General features: G+C 27.3%; 1 protein-coding gene across 5 annotated transcripts in view; it reads right to left on the reverse strand.

Annotated features, from left to right (window-relative positions):
* The window catches only part of LOC129965485 (cystathionine beta-synthase-like), a 41,602-nt gene that overhangs the window by 13,888 nt on the left and 5,871 nt on the right, over positions 1-21,843 (reverse strand). For 3 of the 5 annotated variants that reach the window (XM_056079396.1, XM_056079399.1, XM_056079398.1), the window contains exons 2-8: positions 11,830-11,975; positions 11,582-11,688; positions 8,337-8,471; positions 7,693-7,907; positions 6,834-6,995; positions 5,135-5,260; positions 16-100 (exon numbers count right to left, since the gene is read on the reverse strand). In XM_056079396.1, coding sequence (XP_055935371.1) covers positions 16-100; positions 5,135-5,260; positions 6,834-6,995; positions 7,693-7,907; positions 8,337-8,471; positions 11,582-11,688; positions 11,830-11,975 — 976 coding nt within the window. Of the gene's footprint in view, positions 1-15; positions 101-5,134; positions 5,261-6,833; positions 6,996-7,692; positions 7,908-8,336; positions 8,472-11,581; positions 11,689-11,829; positions 11,976-13,686; positions 13,793-13,976; positions 14,161-21,843 lie in introns of those variants that run through there. The other 2 variants (XM_056079395.1, XM_056079400.1) reach the window with 2 other exon arrangements.

A 21,843-nucleotide genomic window follows, 5' to 3' on the forward strand; every position in this document is an offset into this window, starting at 1 on the left:
TGGAAATGAACTTACCACATAAAATGCCTTCTTTCTTTATCAACATCCTAGACATATTGAAAGAATCTTTGTCATCAACTTTATACCATCTATCAACCAACTGAAAAAAAATTAATAAAATCATATAGATGAATTTGTTCATAAAATATCGCTTCCTCTATTTTTATAAAATATTTAAAAGTCAGAACAAAAGAAAAAAATGTATGGGGAGAGGACAATTATATTCTGAAACAGGAAGACAAGCAAATCCCACTCATTTTTTTAAAAAATCTTTATAGTTTATTTTGAATACCTTAACAAATCTCTAGAATAAATGACATTGACACAATAAATAATAAAATTTCCATTAAAATATTCACTCTACACTGTTACAATCATTGTTATATTGCAATAAAGAAACATATTGTAAGTTAGCATATTTGCCTTACAAAGAAAATTTCAGCAACCATAATATTTTAAAAATTCAGTATTCCCTGAAATATCATTCAAGAAAAGTACAAAGCAACCTTTTTCAAGACAATAAAGTTTACTTTTTCTGAAGCAAGATGTTTGCTTTCTCTTGGTGTACATTTTAAGATGGATATTAAATTTTAAAAAATATATAAGATGAACCAATATTAAGGCCTATTACTAACTAATTTAAGGTTTATTACTATTACCATTATTAAGGCCTATTTGAAGTAGGGGAGGGAATTATGAAATTTCTGAACAAAATAAACCAATTATAACTTAAAGATTAATGCAAATTCTTTATTTTTTGCAAATTTGAAGTTTTTTTTCAAACATTACATATAAATACAAATGTCATTATGACTGTATGTCTAACATTTTCTAAGCAAATACACTGAATTCAACCAATTCATGTGCATTTTTTATTTAAGACAAGAAGAATGTTGTTAACTTTTCAAAATACAGAAATTAACTAACTATTCAAATAGTTAAAAATTAGATAAAATTTTGTCAATTTATTTTTAAGTAAATTAGGCCATTAGAAATACTTTCATGCTGATTTAAAATTTTATTGATGATTTATTTTCAACTTTATTAATTTTTCCAAATTCAATAAATAAAATGATGATTTTGAAACAAGGTTATTTATATGTAGGGGAGAGTGGCTCACGTTGGGACACAGTACACCTCGGGACAGCTTTATTTTTTGCCCTAGATTTTAAATTAATGCTTAGCTTTTATAGATGCAGATAGACGGCAGCACAGTCAAATCTTCAGATGTGTTTTGATTCCATTGATACAGCAGGTAAGAATTTATTAAGATTTTTATTTTGAGAACATGTCTAGTAACTTTCATGTAAAACTTTGATAAGTAGTTAGGTGGATTTTTAATGAAAATATTTTGAAATAAAAGGTACTATAATGAAATTTAAAGCTTTCTCTATAAAACTCATGTGTAATTATTGTTCCGATGCTAAACCTAACAGCATGTCATTCTAAAATTTAATTGTGTGTGAATGGTCCACCTTGGGACAGGTGGAAGTGGTCCACCTTGGGACACAAGATGTGACTACCTAACTTTTATTTCAAATATTTTTACAAAAATATATTATGTTTAAAATATTTTTTATTTAATCTACATAATCTGTGTTTATTAATAGTTATTATTTCTACTTTTAGGAACTCATTAGGCTTAACAATGGCAAGGATTAGAAATAAAGAATACCAGAAAAACGAAACAGTTCGTGGTAACAATATTCAGAAAGCTACTGCAAAAGTTTTATCAAGAGAAATGTCTTTTAGGGAAGCTGCTGCAGTCTACAATGTTAGTAAGACAACTCTGAATCGCCATGTTAGTACTTTTAAAAAAAGTGAACAGCCAAATTCTAACTTCAAGTATGTATCAAAGATTCAAAGTCGAAAAATATTCACCGACGATGAGGAAAAAAAACTAGTAGATTACATTTTACAAGCTTTGAAATATCACTATGGACTAACAATTAATGATGCATGTACCCTTGCATATGAATATGCTTCAGCAAATAAAAAGAATATTCCCCCAAGCTGGGAGCATGAAAAAAAAGCTGGAAAGGGCTGGTACATTGGATTTAAAAGAAAACATAGTGCCATGTTTTCTCTTCGAAAACCAGAAGCAACTAGTCTTTCTCGTGCCACCAGCTTTACAAAAGAGAATCTAAATAAGTTTTATGATAACTTAGAAGCAATTCTTCATCGTCAGAACTTTAGACCTAGTGAGATTTATAATCTTGATGAATCGGGAATTACAACTGTACATGTTCCACCTAAAGTTATTGCTGGAAAAGGCATAAAACAAGTTGGTCAAATGACATCCGGAGAACGTGGGAAACTTGTTACTATTATTTCTGCTGTAAATGCAATTGGCAACTCAGTTCACCCACATTTGGTTTTCCCCAGAAAGTTTTTCAGGGATCATATGTTGAAAGGAGCACCACCTGGATCTATTGGGGCTGCAAATCCAAGTGGTTGGTCTTCACCACAAATATTTATGCTTTATCTCAAACACTTTCTGAAGCATATTAAAACATCCAAAGATAACAGTATTATTTTAATCTTAGATAATCATAACACACATATAACTATTGAAGCTATCGACTTCTGCAAAGAAAATGGAATTATTATGCTCACTTTACCCCCTCAAACGAGTCATAAACTTCAACATTTGGACCGCTCAGTGTTTAGCTCTTTTAAAGTGCATTATAATAGAGCTTGTAGTCAATGGATGGTTAATCATGCTGGGAGGCCTATATCAATTTATGATGTTTCAGAATGTGTAAGCAATGCATACCCCCTTTCTTATACACCAAAAAACATTGTTTCTGGTTTTCAAGTAACTGGGATTTATCCTTTCAACCGAGAGGTTTTTGATGACAGCGAATTTTTATCAGCTTTTGTCACTGATAGGCCAATTCCATCAACAAGTTTATCCCTTCAAAGTAATGATGAGTCCCCAATTGCAGAATTGTCCGTGCCTAAAACACCTGAATGTGTGTGACCATTTCCAAAGGCAGCACCTCGAAAGGCAAGTAACCGAGGAAGAAAAAGAGGAAGATCAGCTATATATACGGACTCTCCTGAAAAAAAAGCAATTGAAGATGCTATCACTAATAATGAAAAGAACACTCAAGTAAAAGAGAAAGAATGTATGAATATGAAAGCGAAAAAAAAAAGGATTAAAAAACAGCTTCAGTTGATCATTAGTAGCAGTAGTGAAGATGAAGATTTAATGCTCTCAGAATTGGTAGGAAGTAATACAACTGGAAGAAAACCAGTGATTAGTGATTTATGTAATGATGACAGTGATGATGATATGTACAGTTTAGATGAAACTAAGGATGAAAAAAATTAAATGTTGGTGATTTTGTTGTTGCCAAATTTGCTGGTAAAAGGTCTGTTGTTGCTTTCATAGGTCACGTGGAAAGAATTGATGGCGATGAATATGAGTTATCTTTTTTGAGACGACTAAATCAATCATTGACATTTATTTATCCTGAAAAAGAGGACAAATCTTATGTAAACTCAAATGACATTTTATTAAAACTTAAAGAACCAAAGCAAAGTACCGAACGTTCTTTGGGTTTGGTATTTGATTTCCAACAATTAATTACAATTAAATATAAAATTTGTTAATTTTTTTATGTGTTCAACTAATAAAAAGCTTTCTTAACAAAATTAGGAAATATTAATTTCTAATTAGTTATATTTATCACTTTATATACTTTTCTTTTCTCGAACAAACAATTTCAAGTGTAATGTAATTCAATTATTGATCTTTTCATATCTGTTTTTCAGCTGTCCCAAGGTGAGCCACCAGGTAGTATACCTTGGGACAAAGTACAAGTTTACTAAATATTTTTTTAAAAATTTTCTATAATGGATTAAAGATTAAAAACTGTTAAATAATGTAGGCAAAGGTTAAACAAATACAAGGTAAAAATTTGAAAATAATTCATCAATATAAAAAATTTGGAGAAAAAAAAGAAAAAAAGCGTCCCAAGGTGAGCCACTCTCCCCTGTTCAATTGCTAGCAAGTGAGATTTTGAATCACTGACTCTTGAACTATCTTCATTTCATATTTATATTAAACATTTTGAATGACTTCAAAAGAAATTCAATTTTAATTAAATTAAAATTGCTTGTCATCTTTATAGGCTCCTGCAAAATAATACACAAGTATTATTGTAATTGAGAAGAGTACAGAATACAGAAATAGTCATTAAATTATATCTGAAAGAATAAAGTCCTTCTCTCAAATTCAAATAAAGATAAAGAAAGTAATGCTTTTATATGTAAACAAAAAAAGAACAAGTGAAACGGTTCTGAAGTTGGATCATGAAGGACCATGCCAACAAAATACTGCAAGCAGATGGGTTAGAAATTTTTAATTATTTGTCCAAAAAAAAATTCATTGAAACTTTCTTCACTTCTGTATTTGTGGATTAAATTTAAATGCAAATAATATCTTAAGGAGAAAATTACCTATTGACTGTTTATAAAAACTGCCTAATTTAACTGACTCATTTTAGTTAAAAATTATTTCATAATACAGAAGGATTTTATGTATTAGAATATTTCAAACAAAAATCAATTATTAAAAATTATATAACATTATTAAAAATTAGACATCGTTATTTCAGAGTAATGCTAAGTATGTCAAAACTTTATAAAAAGAATGAATGGACATTGGAATAGTAATTAGGAGAAAAAATGCTGTAAACATTAAGTGAATGAAAAACTATCAAATTTTGGGAAATTAAGATATATTTCAAATCAGTTTTAAAAAGTATATGTAAAATAAATCCTGCTTATGAATAGAAGATTCTGAATTGAAAAATTATGGAAGGCTGATTTTAAGATTAAAATTTATAAACAATTTCTTACAGACAAATCTTACAACTGCTTTCTCAAAAATATTTTCTACAGTAGACAAATTTCTATTATATGTATGTAAAAAAGCCCTTTGGTTAAATGAAAAGAATCCATTCACTGTAAAAAAATATTATGAAAGAAATGTGCATAAAATAGAAACATCTTTATTAAATAAAAAACAAATATTTTTTAATTTTCTTTCATCAGTGTAATAAATCTTTTAAAATAACAAAAATATAATCTTCATACGAATAAAATTAATGGGTACAAGACTTACACTTCTGTCCAGGACTGTTGGAATAAAATCATATCCAATACCTTCTACTTCATAAGAAACTTTATCAGTTACATTCAAACTTTCAGGTTCTGCCAATATTGAGCCAATTGGATCTACCCCAATAACCTAGAATTTGAGTAATTTCAATAGTTAGATCATTTTCATATGAAAATGTTGAGCTTCAGAATTCTAATTTATTACACAAGAAAGTTAATTTTAAATACATTCTATATATAAAAAAAAAAATAGAAGTCAAAATTTTAAAAATGCCAAATATAGTGAAGCTTGTTTATAATGTAGGAACACAGATAAAATCTATTCATAAATAGGTTATTATTACAGACAAACCAAATATATAAAATTAAATAATTTAATAAATTAAAAACAAACTTTCTTGATAAATGCTTCAAACTAAAAATTTTACAAACAAATATAAAAATACATAAAAAAATAATGAATTTATTTTTAAAGAAAATTAAATAAGAAAACTTTGGAAAAATCTTGATTCGGTTTATTTTCTGTTACAATCGCTACTTGCACACATAAATATTTCAGCCCATCTAACAAGTTCAGATGAACATCGTAAATATACGATAGTGAGCTTCTACATTATTCTGATCACCTGGGAATAATTCACTCGAAATATCTTCATGGCTTATGTTACTAAACACTTGCACATCATTATCCAAATTTTAAAAATGTTTAGGATTGAATGGAACAAGATAATTTGGGTGAGTTTTGGGCAGCTGTGAGTAAACTGTGAAAACATTCTACTCTTACAATTTCAACAAGAAAAATATTCATACTTTTGTTGCTTTTTTCTACAAAGAATAAAGCTTTCTTCGAACAAAACTGGACTTTGAAATGTAGAATTCTTTGACAGTATTCAGATACTCAATCATATGCATTCATTTTTTAAATATCTACTACATATGGATATGGGAGCCATTATCTATATGTAGTAGATATTTGATATTGCCCTTTTATTATAAATAACATTCTAAATTATCTTTCGTAAATAGTACCTCTTGAAATGACAATATCTAAATTGTGCATTGAATGCCAGATCAATGTACAGCTAGTGAGAAATATATTTCTTAAAATACACTTTTGTTATAAAGCAACACATTTTATGTTTTCAAAACTACAGGTAGAATTACAAGGTTTGCAGTTTTCGGCTACAAGATAGTTGTTATTTTCTTCATTTCCTTGTCAACATCAAGTAGTCAGTTGAAAATTTAAGTTTCCGAAGCCTTCTTATTTATTAGAAGTCAGGGATAAACTTGACATTTTTAATATTCTACATAGAGCTTAGACCTATATATTTCAATTTTAAAATACATCATTTTTTTCTCTTCAAAAAATATTTCCCCATCAACTTACATAATCAGCCTTGAATGTCTTTGGTATAAATAATTTCAGATAAATGAAATAGGCAATAACTAAAAGAAATGCTTATTCATACAACATATGCCTCAAGTTTGACGAAATACCCAATTTACAAAATTTTGAATTTATGTAGTTACATTACAGAAATGTTTAAAAAGCAGAAAAATTTTTAATTTCCTTTTTAGCACAATGTTTATAACTCACATTTCAAATTAGATAGAAAGAATCTGAAATAAAGATCATTCATGAATTGAATATATCATTATACAAGTATAAAATATTAAAAACAAATCATGGATTGTTGCAAAACCTTGACATTTGGTATTTTTTCTTTTAGCTTTCTTCCAATTCCAGTAATTGTTCCTCCAGTACCACCACCCATTACAACCATATCAATCTTGTTATCACATTGTTCCAGAAGTTCTTCAGCTGTTGAATCATAATGTGCAAGAGGATTTCCAGGATTACGATACTGAAAGTTAAATTAAAAAAATTATACAAAATGCATTAAATTATTAAAATATATAAAATATTGGATTAAAATTCAATGCCAATTCAAAAAACAATAGTATTTAAAAAATACACAATCTAACAACAATATTTTTGCACCTGCTATCTTTAAAACATGAAACATTATGAACACATAGCATGATAAAAATATTGTACTGTCATAATATTCAATACCTACATTAGAGTGAAAAGTTCATAGAAATCAACATAAGTTGGATTATTTTAAAATTTGCAAAAATATTGTCCAAGTTGAAATAAGATTTTTTAAAATTTTACCTTTGTCTAAAAATTTAACGACATTTTTATCATACAGAAAATATGTTAAAGCGTTTAATTATATGCAGCATAGTTTATTTACAATACTGTATATGAAAACTCTACAATCAGCAAGAAAGGTATTTTAGTTAAAAACAGGACTTGAAAATACAAAATTTATTTACAAGAATAAGGCATTTTTATTTTAATAATTCACTAAAATACGAAATATGTCACTGATAATATAAACAGAATCATATACAATCAAACTAAGTTATTACACAAGTTATATACAATCAAACTAGGAAGAGAAGAAATTTTTTTTTTAAGTACACATAAATAATATTTCTGAAAACATACATACACACCCCTAAAAATAAATAACGCTATATGCTTCTTTTTACCTGATCAAGAATAATACTGTTAGGTATCTGCATATTCACTTTCTGTGCTACACTAATATGAGACTCTGGTGCATCATAACGGGCAGTAGTAGGTGTTCTTATGATTTCAGCACCAAGGGCTTTCAAAGTATTTACTTTCTCGTTACTCATCTTCTCTGGCATTACTATCACACATTTATAACCTTTCACTGCAGCTGCTAAGGCTAAACCAATACCTGTAAATATTTTTAAAAACTTTAAGATATAATAAATAGAAATTTACCATACTAAATATGAATTGGCTTTTAAAGGCTATTTTTCATACTATAAAGCCAAATTATTAAATATGAATTGCAACATAAATTTCTGACTTAATAATGGATAAATGAATGATTAAAATACATTTCAAATTTTTTTAAAGAGTGCATTAAAATATTCATAAAATAAAAGCATTTTTATTTATATTCAACAAACAGTTAATCTACTTTTTTTTCTTTTTTTGTCATGTAGCTGTTAGCTATATTTAACATCTGTTTGCTATTTAAATGGTTATCTGCAAAGCAAAGATATGACTGAAGAATAAAATATGATAGGACTAAGGAATGAAATTTTGAAAGATGGGAATATGAGCATTTAATCATTACATATTCTCCGACATAACTCACCAGTGTTTCCAGAAGTAGGTTCAATTATAGTATAACCAGGTTTAATTTTGCCTTCCCTTTCCGCTTCTTCGATCATGCGGAGTGCAATTCGATCTTTCACACTACCTCCAGCATTGAAATACTCGCATTTAACCACTGTTAAAATAAAAATAAAAAGTTTCGATTTAGTTGATTTATAAAACTGGAATATTCTTCTTCAAAATATAAGATGCAATATATCATAGACTTTAACTTCATTTAAGGTTTTCTAAGACATGCTCCTAAGAACAATTAAACATTTCCATGCGATTAAAAAGAGTCCCAAACATAGAAAGTTATAAAAGTTATTTAATTACAAAATTCTGCCTCTAGGAAACTAGAAAGACTACTTCTAGTTACAAGTAAAATTATTTTACAGTGTAAAAAAATGACCTTAATTAAAAAAAATAACTTTATCAACAATAAAAGGTAACTTTCCCATTAAGGATACTATCGAAACTGAAAACAGAAATTAAACAGCATATATAACAAACTGATCTTTTTTCTGAACATAATACATCATAAAAAACCCTGTTTTAATCTTTTAAAGACAGCAAGCCTACTAATGAATACAAGATTGTTAATCAGTTCGCACAGCATATAAAGTGAACAGACTTCCTGAACAAGAATATTAGGAAAGGTGGGGAGGATTTAGTCAAAGATTTTTTTTATACAAAATCAAAAAATTCTAAAATAAAAAGAAGAAAATTTTGATTGTTAAAAAAAATTACATGACATTAAAACAAAAAAAGTGCAGAAACAATCACATATTTCATCACTATTTCCATTATAATAATGATTACTTTACAATGGTTATATCAGAGAAGAGAATATTGGGAAGTAATAATAAAGAAGAATCATCTAGAAGTGAATTTTTTAAAGTTTAAAATTAAGGTGTGTTTAATATATACTTTAAATAAAGAAACTGAGCATTTAAAAATTAGATTAAGTATTTAAAAAGGACTGCTCAGCCAATCCAAAGCATTATTCACTTTATTATCTGCATAAAGTTAAACTAGTTTGTAAATAACTAGTTGAATTTATCATCATCAATAATTTATTATAAGTAAAAATTGGAATACTCTGGTACATTCATATTATTCCAAATTTAAGACTAATTCTGAATACATTTTCTGGGATAAATCAAAATATATTATTTTCCTGATTAAACTAGAAAATCTAACCATTTAGAGTGGGAAAGACTTAAATTTGCCTTTTTAATTGGAAGTATTTTAAAGAAATACTTCCGCAATTGCATTCTTAGTATTCTTAATGTGTAAACATTTTTATAATAATTACCAATTAATCTGGTAATAATTAAAATCCCCTTTACATAAACACAACTCTACATGGCAAATTAAAATTTATCAGTTTTGAAATCCCTTCCCCACATAATTAAATCTTGCCTTTTCACTAAAATATACAAATTAACAAATTCTCAAATGCAAATCAAAATATTAATGTTTAGATTGGAATACAAATACAAATCTTTGAAGACATGGTGCTCTACAAAACAAACGAGTGGCAAATGAATATTAATGCTTGGTCGTAAATTTATGATATTATGCAAGAAAATAGGGAATTTTGATTTATTACTCATAAAAAGAATTTAATTTCTGTACAGTATAATCTTAATGCACACATTTTTGAAAACGCCTTCAATAGAAATATAATAACTAAATATTATTATTAGAATCAGTAAAAGACTAACTCATTTTTTTTTTCTCAAAATAAGCTAGTCATATAAACTAGTAATTTAAAGTTATTCTTTCAAATTTTACTTTTACTACATAGTAAAAAGTTCAATACTAACGTTAATATAATTAGAATATAAATTATATATTAAACTATTGATATTCAATTAATTTAAAGCATAAATCCCAATAAAATTAATTTAAAACCTGTTTATTATTTAGTCTTTTAGTATTTTTTAGACAAATAATACTAAAAGATTAAAATATTTACAAGTTATAAAGTTTTGATATTTTTTTTAAGGGAATATAAAAAAAATTAGTAAAAAGCCATTTTAAAAACAAGATTTTTAAAGGTAAAAATTAAGAAATGAAGATTATCAAAATCCCTATTGCTACAAAATCTCATTAATACAAACTCACAATAGGTATTTTTACATTATCTCCATAATATTACAAGGTTTTAAAAAGTATCAAACAATGGTATCTGTGTATTAGCCATTTGTCTTTGATGAACTCATGACTTATTTGCAAGCCACTGCAATTCTTTAGATTGAATTTCATATCAATGACAAATATAGTCAAGTTGTTAATCAATGACATACAGTTAATACCCAAGTATCTATAAAACATTATGGAGGTGGAATATTATCTTTATAAGGTTATCTCAAAAATAAAAGGAAAAAAAATTATTCAAAATCATAAAACTATTATTTCAAGATCTAGCTGACAGATACACTATTCCAGTTAAAAACTCTTAGAAGTTTAGAAAAACATTTGACCTTTAAAGCAAAACAAAAAACAATCATTGGAATGTGATCAATTTAGTCACAGAAGTAAAATTTTTACTATCGTAAAATGAACATGCTAAATAATAAGTTTTATAAAAATAGCTTGAGAAAACATTTATTGATATACTAAGTTCAAATTAAAAGTAGAAAATGTTTTCTTATAATTCATTTTTATAAAGAGGGTTCTTGAAAGCTATTTTGCCTTGATCAATGTAATGACATTTAATTACATTTATACATTAAATAATAAATGAGAAAAGTGAAAAATCAATTCATTTTTAAAAGACAAAACATGTTAAATAAAAATTTTTAAAAAAATTGATGAGTCAAATTAAATATTTATAGATTTTGGTATATTTTGAAACATATATAACTATTTTATTCTAGAATGGGAACATAATTTAAGCAAAATAATAAAATATAACTGACTGAAAGAAATTAGGATAAGCTTTTAAAATATCAGAGCTTTTAAACTAATAACTGAATATTTGAGAAAACAGAAATTAAATCTGTGAGAGAGATGAAAAAATAAATTAAAATTGAAGAGAGATGGAAAAAAAAAAAAAAAACAGAAATTATAAATATCTATTTTTTCTCTCATCTCTATTTTACTCCATATGGAACACACTCAAAACATTTCACAAAGGAATATGTCATGTAAGATCTTTAATAATGCTACATCTAAAATATGTTATAGCACATGCAAGAGTATTAAAAATCTTTTCATCGAAATAAAAATGCTTACACATTTCACATTTTAACCCAAATTCTTCAGGAATGTTATTTAATCGTATCAATGGAGTGTTTCCAATTGCATCCAAGACTGTATCCATAATTTTGGGTTTTGGAGATCTACAAAATATAAAATATTTACTTTCATTAATAGAGAGTTTTTGAAACATTTAAATATACAATACATACAAATATATTCAATTTGTATATACAATACATTTAAATACATACGAATAATAAAATTGAAAATAAATTATTTACTTTTTCACATGATGATGCACTGACTGCTCCTTTGTCCCGAGATGCCATGTGCATTTACTTGGCAAATTTGGAAGAACCAAATCTATACTAGAGGATGATCCTCTGGATCTAGGAGTTCGGCTAGGTGATGGGGTCATTTCCGATTCCTATTTTTTTTTAAAAATATTAAGATGAGCATGATAAAAATTTACAATTATATGGAATTTTTAAATTGATTTGGCTTATTTACAAAAATCTTATAAGAATTGGATATCTAAGATATTATTGATATAAAATGATACTTAAGTTAAAATTTAGTCCAAAATACATATTTTATGGTGAATGTTTTAATGAAACATAAAATGAACGAAAATATATTAAACATACTGCCAGTTTCAGTTGCAAATATGAAAGGGAAGAAGGAGATCATGAATGAATCAAGAGCAGGAACACACAAAGATGTCATATATAACAATTTAAATACATTAAAATCCAACAGAAAAAAATTTAGAAATGCATATTATTTCCCAAACAATATTTTTCATATTCTGCACACGAGAATCTAATTTCAAATAATTATTTTACATACTTCTTGTCTATTAAAACAAAATCATTTTTAAAGAGAATTTTTTTTAATGCAGCTGAAATTTCAAAAACCAAGAATAAAGACATAAAAATAATTTTCTATACGATTTTAGATAATTAAACAAAAATTTAATAGACATTTCTAATTTTATTTTTCAGTCTAACTTAGAATCAAACAGCCTCAATCATTTAATTACAATGAACAGAACATGCACACATACATAGAATATTAACCAAAATGTGCATTGATAATAAAAAAATTAAAACATTGAATGCCTCCCACCTTATTCATGTCATTATTTAAATGAATACAATTAGCTATAAACAGTTCTACTGAATTTCAAAATAATGCAGTATTTTTGTACAACTTGATCTACACTTAGCAACTATACAGCATACAAACTTAAAAGCAATTAATTTCTTTTTGCTGCAGAGATAGAATTCTTAATTATTTCCAACAGTTTTTTTTTTATTTCTTAAAAATAACAGTCATTAAATAAAATGTGAAAGTTAAAGAATAGAAAAAGTATTAAAATATAGAAACTGAGTGATTAAAATAACTTTTAAAAAACTATTATAAATGAACATAGACTTAAACAATGTATATAAAATATGAGCTGAATCAAAAAAATCCATTCCCAAATCAAATCACACATCAATGTGCAGAATTCTATTCATTAATCACATTCAGATAGTTAAATTACAAATTTTATTGAAATTAGAACTTCAACTTACAAATTTGTTAAGTAATAAATGAAAAAATTCTAACTCCAAATAAATTTTATTGAGTAATTATAAAAAAAAAAAATCCTATACAAGAAATATAAATTTAATGTAAAAGCATTCTTAAAAAAAAAAAAAAAAAGAATCATTTTTATGAAAAGATATTTTTGTATATTTATGTTCAAGTATATTTTTGGTACAGAAAATTAAAAATGCAAATATGCTATTTAACACATGGTGAAATATAAATCAATTTGTAGTAAAATAAAGTGGTTAATCAGTGAATGAATTTGAAATATTTCAAATCAAAAGAAATTTCAAATACATAACAGGTGATTTTAAATAAATATTTTATAATAAAACAAAAATTGATTGCTATAATAACATTTTGTAGCACGTCAAATTAGCACAGAAATGAAAAACTGAAAAGAAACTCGGAAGAAACAGATCATCTGACAGAAATTTTCAGAAGATAAATGTAGAGAGGAAAATTTAAATATGTTGATACAGATAATGCAGACATATCAAAAGATACTAAACTTCACAAATGTTTAAAATTTATCAAATTACCTGCGACATAAAGAATAAAATGTATTAAAACTAGACGATAAGATATGCTTTGAATTCAGACGATTCCTTCTTGCAAAAGAACGCTTTCTAAATGAAAAAGAATTTCACTAGCAAAACTGAATACAATTACCGGCTATCAAGGTCATCTAGTTGAAAGAAGTTCCTTGAAAATGCAAACATTAAAACAGGCGTAGATCGATCAAAATCGTCCAACTCTTTTCTCTCTTTTTATTCAGGTTTACAACAAAAATTTTAAACTGTGATTAAAAATGTATTGTTTCACTACTTACTTTTTTTCTTTCGAAAATTCTTGACTCGTGTTATTAAAAATATCAATATTTAATTAACCGTAAGAAAACTAACATTTGTTTTGAATTTCTGGAAAACCTTTGCCGATTATTTACATATCCGTACATGGATGAAATTTGATATAGTAAATGAATTGATTGCTCTTATTGATGAGACTAGAACTGAATTATTTATTGTACGGGTGCAAAATGACGCAATTCGAGCTAAAACTGAAACCAGAAAATATTCTGTTGTGAGGAAACATGCGCTCAGCCGGCTTGGCTCTCATTCGTCTTTCGTCGAAATAGAAAAACAATTTTTAATGCCAGATACATTCTATTTCAGTGCATTTCGAGCAAATTAAGTTTCGCTGAACGAATGGTTAAACAAGGTGATGAAAAAAGCGCCAATAACTCATCAACTCTAATATTGAAACATATTTTTATCCAATATACCAATAGGAAGAATATGAATCACCGTCTGAGTAAATCAGCTGTGAATATATTTCCAGATAATTAACTCTTAAAAATTCTTAGATCAGAGCACCTGCTCAATCAAACATACTTACACGAAATCTGAATTTCCACTCATTTTTATGTTGTAAGAAAGAAAGAAAAAGATTTTTTGCGAATGATTTAATCTAGTTAATATTCTTGAAATTATAGATGTAAAAAGAATAAATTTATAAGAATTTATCATTTGATAAATTTATCGTTTGTAACAAATTTTTGAACTGTGAACTTCATTATATTTTTTCTTAAATATAATAATGATAGTGGTATTTCACGCTATTAAATCCTTACGATATTTTGTTTGTACACAGAATGACTAAAATTAATTTGTAAAAAGGTTTCCATCTTAAATATATTAAAGGTAAGTAGCGATTTGTTGACTATCATTGTGTAATGAATGCAGTAATTAAGTATAATTTATAGCTTTTATATAATTGCAGGAGACCTAAATACATTTAACCTAATACATAACATTTCTAAGCTTCAAACGAACCTAACTAAAAAAATAAAAATATTGCATATGTCAGAAAACTACATGCGTACTGAAAATTACCGTTTCCATTGTAGCACAAAATACCTACAAAAATGTCCCAATATTGTCTGGCATTGCGATAATAAATAAAGTGGAAATATGCTAAGTCAGTACAATTATAAACTTATCACATTTGCATGCATCGAAAACCAATATTTTCATGTCGCAGAATCGACTAATTTTTTAAAATTATTTTTTTGCTGACAAAGTGAAATTTAATGGATAACATGGGTTCCAGACCTTCTCCCTATAAGCACAAAATATGGTACGATGTTGTTCGATATTCTGAATACAACGCAATATCGTAAAAAGGTATCATTACAACAATATAAGGTATTTTATGCTATAGGGCTAAGAGGTTTCAAAAATGTATGTATTTTAAAAAGAAATTAAGACAGTTTAAAGTGTCCCACTATGGGATTCTAAAGTTACACTTTTCGAATCTTATTTAATGAATGGCCCATTAAGAGTCATGTAAACTACATAGCATAATTTAAAGCAGCATATAAACAGACAATTTTCGTTTCTTAAGAATTTCTGATGAACTATAAAGTTATCAGTTTCTGTTTACGACCATTTATAGAGAATAAAAATAATTCAAGATAAAAAATAATAATAAATAAAATAAATGCAAGAAAATAAATTCAAAGTGAAAAGAAATAAGGAAAAGAAATTCAAGGTTTTTACATACGATATTTGTATTATTGCGGAATATAATAAATATAAATGATTTTAAAGATTTTTTTTATAATCAAATTAGATTAAAAAAAAATTATCCTTATATTTTGTCGTTTAATCTCATCGTGTTTGCAGAAGTTTCTGATAATTAAATAAATATTATTAAATCAGCATTAAAGTTTTAAAAAAAGTTTAATAAATAACAAAAATAAACTTATTTCTTGACAGTAATAACCACAGAAATTAGCATTTTTCGTCATTAAAACCCACGGGATTAAGTGTACAAAGTATAAAAATTGGAATTAAAAAAAAGAAAAGACTAAACATCATGCAGTTATAAAAAGCAAGTTTAGGGATGGTAGATTTAAAAAAGCTTTTACATATTTTGTGAAGTTTAGTTATTTGTATGAAAGTGCGGATTAATTATTATCTGGAGTACAAATTTGCTCCAAAACTTGAATTTGGTGTTTTATGTCAACGAGTTTACTATCAGTTGCATATACAAACACGTAAATGTGAAACTCAAATATACAATGGCTTAGATAATTGTAATTCGGTATGTGATCTTGTTACAAAAAATGTAGTTAAATGTCATTTTGGTTTCAATCTGTTCAACTCTGTTTTCACTATACTACGAAGAACAAAGTGGTCATATGGGGGACGAAATATCGAGATTCGTGGCATTTACAGCCTTGCTGAAGGTCCACAAATTTCATGCTGAAAGAGGGGAATAAAAGTTAATGTGTAGGCCTACCTAATGATAATTACATGCAAATATTTCCCAGAGAATATGTCTAGAAATATGACATAGGCGTGAAAAAGAGTTTATAGGCGAGAAAAAGAGTTTATAGCCTTTTCAAAAACATTTGCTATCCTTTAATTCTACGTTTGATGACAGTAATAAAATAATTCAATATTTATTATCAAACGTCCCAAATAGAAAGCGCCTATTCATATCAACTCACGATTTGCGCATGTATCAGCAGCATCAGCAACAGGTGCACATGTATCAGCAAAAATTTTAATGCTAACGTTTTCAAAGCATTTTCCACATGGCATTTAAAAAAATCGAACAATTTTTTTTATAGATCGATTAACCTATTTATTTTATTATTTTGATTTCCATTTGAAAATGTTTAAAAATGCAAAAAGAAATAAGAATTTGCATAGTATTCTTATGACTTCTCTAAATCTAATAAATCGAAAATATTCTATTGCAGTGGAAAACGAGACGATTTCGCTCAATGACAGAAGGATAAGTTATAAGTGACAGACCTAAGTTATTAAAAATACCAAATTTATTAGCAGCGACGGATTGCTCCGAAGTGTAAGCCGTTTTAAATCGAATAAACTATTTCCACAATGATATTAGTTTCATTGGAAACTGTTGAAAAAACTGAGTAAAGTTATAGGAAAATTTTGTCTATAAAAGATAACAGTATGATTTCATACTTATGCGATGCGTATCAAGTATATCGCATCAGTTCTGAACATTTATTGCAATGGTGGTAGTTTGGTATAGGTTTAGTTATATTAACGTCCCGTTTTAAAGCAACACTAGGAATATTTTGGGAATGACCTCGTAATTCTGAACCGCGGTCAGATGACGAGGACGACAACTGAGCTAGTAAACTTCCGCGCCAACCAGTGGGAAGATGTTTAGCTCCGACGGATTTAACGTGCATTAAACCCGCTTATACGACGGTTCTTCGGTGGAATCGGGGCTCGAACCTGAAACCCTCCGTTCCGAAGCTGAGGCCTTACCGCCAGGCCACTGTTGCCCTTGCAAGGGTGGAAATATTTAAAATGTGACTGACGTCACGGAAACTGACTTCGCGCTAAATTTACAAAAGTCTGAAAAAAATTCTTCTTGGTTTGCTGATGACATACATTTTTTCAAAACAGTACGAGTTTTGAAAAGTTCGAATACAAAATGCATAATTTGAAAATATTACAAATATTTACACACTCCAGAGCAGAAGGAAATCTTATTTGGAATTTGGTGTCTAAATTGTTTGACCTCGAAAAAGTTTCGCTTTATTACGATAAAAGATTCGTTAATTTTTATTTTCAATAACCAATTTATTTAAATTCTAATTTAAACTATCATTTCTTGATTCATTATTTCAAAAGGTAAGTAGGGAAATAATATGACAAGCAATATCGTACCATCAAGCCTTCATTAGACTTATAACAAAAAAATGGCAATTTTCATTCATTTTATTTTTAAAACATATGAAATATAAATCTATTCATTTCTTCACGGACATAAAGAACACTTATGGCCTTTTCTAAAGAATAATCCATAAAAATCAAATAGATTTTGAAAAGTTTGATATTTAAACAATATTAAAAAAATTGATTTGATAAAATAAGATCTAACTTATACATTTCAAGTGTAAAAACCAAAATTATTGATCATTTTCCACAACTAGAATTTCAAATATTTCGATAACATTAAAATTGAATTACTGCATGAATAAGATTTCAAGATATCTGAGTTTATATAAATTTTATCAGAAGATTATATAAAGTTTACAGATACATTTCGGTTTCACGTTAACTATGTAGATAAAATTTGAAGACAGCCATTCAGAAAACACATCTACATGTTGTAGAGAACGTACTGATAAAATTTATCTTAAATACGCATACATTTTCATACAGAAATAACAATGTAACCTTGAAATAAAGAGATACCATTTCCGATCACTTGAAAGCGGAAATAATTTTCCTCTGCTACGATAAAAAAAGAAATGAAAATCCACCACCGAGAGAGTAGAATTAATGTTTTTACTTCTGATTAAATACTGTTTATAATGTTATATATAATACGACCTATTTATTTCACAGTACAGCATTTTATTTCCTATTGGTTTTCGAGTAGCTATTTGATTAAAAAAAAAAAGACTTTAGCACGCTTACTTGTATACGCTCATATGAGCTAAGAAATGAAAATCTCATAATTTACCTTTAAAATCAATGCAACGTTATCAAATTTGAAATTAATTGCGCATTCTTCTTTCATAGTAAGAATGTGCTTGCATCTATCACCATGTGTGTTGGAGCTTTACAAATCAAACCATTTTGATTTTGATTTTGAGTTATTTTGACAAGTAAAAAGTTTTTCAGGGTGAAAATGTACACCTCACAGCGATTTCTTTAAAACATTTTAATTAAAAATTAAACTAAAATTTGACGTTTTTCTCCGGTGATTTTTGAAAATATGCAGTAAAAAATAACTTGCAACTTAAAATTTAAAGAAATATTTTTTAAAGCAATACCAGCTTTTTTTTACTGTTTAAATCCCCCCTCCCTTTTTTCAATGAATTTGAAAAATATTTTATGCATAGTTTTCAACAATGTATTTTATAAAATAAAAATATTGGGGCTGAAAGATCACGTTACCCTTCTTGTAAAAATTGGTTTAAATTAATATGTTATCTACCACATTGTTAAAAAAATAAAATTTAAAAAAAATGAAGTTAATTTTTTATTACAAACTAAACCTAGAAAACTAATTTTCAGCATGACTGCATGAAATGATATGTTCTAGGAAAATAAGTGCTATAAAAAGTTCTCTACAAACTTTTAAAATATCTATTTTATGAATTCAAAAATTCGGTATTACTTAAGACAGTATGATTTTTGTATGCAGACTGTAACGGTTTAAAAATTAGATGTTGGACCCGATTCTAATTTGAATTAATATTCTGATGAATTACTAATTTTATTTTTTTACAAACCCTCGGTTTTTATGAGTCATTGCTATAACATGTATTGTGATAATTGAACGCTCGTTTTTTATTTAAATCTCGTACAATTCCGCACTCTTTGACAGAATCAAACAAAACTTGATACGCACGTTCTTTCGTGACAAGGAATAAATCAGCTATTAAAAAATATCTACGATCCCGAGAGAAGGTGAAATGGTAGAATGATTTTACGTTTTCCGTCGGAGTTTTAAACATCTCATTGCACAAAATTTTTCTTCATCTTAAAATTCAAAAAATTAGTTTTTAGAGGATTTTTGTTTCTGTGCACTATTCCTCTAATTTTAATAAATTTAAAAAAATTAATGTAATTTATAAATATGTCCTTATTCCCATTAAAATATCTAGTCTATCATTGTGTTCCTGCGAAATGATAAAACGAAAATGAAGTCGTCCCGACCATCACAAGAAAAGTTCCCCGCCACCACAATGACCCTTTTCTAAATATTGCATAAATTATTTTGTGGCAAGACTTCGTCTGTTAAGAAAGCAATGCAAGAGCACTTTTAAGAGCAATGCACTTTTCTCAATGAACTTCCATATCATACAGGAAGAAGCATATTTAATCCGCTAACTTTCATTGCGACTTTATATCTCTGGTGAAATAGAGTTTCGAATTTGAAATCATCCAGTTTCTAAGGCGAGATATTTTTTACCAAGCCCCCTGCAGCTAAAGAAATTATAGATTCGCACATAATTTAGAAAGGCATTCTTAATATTAAATTGCACAAATCTAAATAAAAGTATTTTTTCCCATTGAGGATCAGCATTTCAAATGGATAATCACTGGGAGACGAAGATAAACAGATAATTAAAACTATGTTGGAATGACATTTAAAAATCAAGATAGGATCTATTTTATGTTACAGTCGAATGAGGAAAAAGGGATAAATATAACATTTTGATTGCAACATTTGTGCAGGTGAACCGCTTTTATTCAACAGATATTTTTATTTCTCAATATTTGTCCTTCAGACATTTTTATTACACTCTTAAAATAACACATGCCTTTAAAAGAGATTGCTTTCATATTACGCATAGATCAACACTAGGAAATTAATTAAGAGAAACGTAAAGTATAATTTTATATAGAATGGTTAAATGGCCAAGATTTGGTTCGGTTTTAAACAATAAAGCTAGGTTATTATACAAAAAAGAATTTTTCCGCTTTTGCCGGACAAATTGCTGTTTACATTTACGAATAATTAATTATTCCTGAAAAGGAAAGACTAAAAATGGTAGAGACTAAATTTTTATATTCGTACTCAAAATGGTTTTGTTATGATAATTTCCTAATCATTATCAGAAACCTATGATTTCAAATTATTAAGTTTTAAAGTTAATTATTATAGAATCTTTCAATGAATATCAAACTATCGAACTCAATCATCTTATGAAAAAAGGAATGTACACTATATTTTTCTGCCTTTTCCACAAAGCTCCATTGGCTAATTACTTTACTTTTTATGATTGTCGATAAAAAAAAATAGTTATAGGATTGAATGATTTTATATATAGAATCATTAATGTACAGTTAGTCCTTGATAAATGCCGTTAATACATCGCGACAAGAACAGGAATACTGTGTTCAGCAAAATTACTTGTGGCAAAAACGCGTTGGATATACTTTAAATTCAGAAAGTATAATTTAAACACGCCTAAATACTGCTGTAATTAAAAGGAGGAAATAGAACAAACGCCAATTGAACAGGACTTTTATCAATAGATGCATTCAATTTTTTTCAAAAGAGGTTATGGCTTTTTCTTTGAAACAATAACTTAACCCTTAAAAATTGTGTAAGAGATAGCATAGTTTTTTTCAATCCATATAATAAAGTATCCTCTTTCTTGATTTGGGTCAATTTCTATTGCAAAATCACACGTACGTCTTTTTTAAACAATTTATCTTTATTGCACTGCTTGCATTATCGGATAGTATTACAAGATCATTCAATTCTTCGTTTGTCATTTTTCGATCATCATTTTCATTTAATATTTTTTCTTTTTTACATCCGAAAATCTTTTGCAGTTATTACTTCTTGGAATAGAATTATTTCTTTGACATCATTTTCAGTAGACGAACATTCTTTAATATCGTTGACAAGTGTTGGAATATCCATGTCATTGCTCTTCAGCGCATATAATATGAATGAAATTCTTAACTTGAGCAAATTAAATGGAACAAAGGCAACAAGCATGCGCAAAATCGCATTCTGCAATCCACGCGTGGCAAGGATTTAATTTTTAAATGACTTTTAAGTTAAATACAGTAAAATAGACAATTTATCCAGAAAGGATAAATTATTGACAAGATTTGTACAGGGTGAAAAAAAGGAGTTAAAAAAACCTGTATTCTCAAAGATCACAACATGAC

The sequence above is a fragment of the Argiope bruennichi genome, chromosome 4 (assembly GCF_947563725.1).
Source record: "Argiope bruennichi chromosome 4, qqArgBrue1.1, whole genome shotgun sequence".
Lineage (NCBI taxonomy): Eukaryota > Metazoa > Arthropoda > Arachnida > Araneae > Araneidae > Argiope > Argiope bruennichi.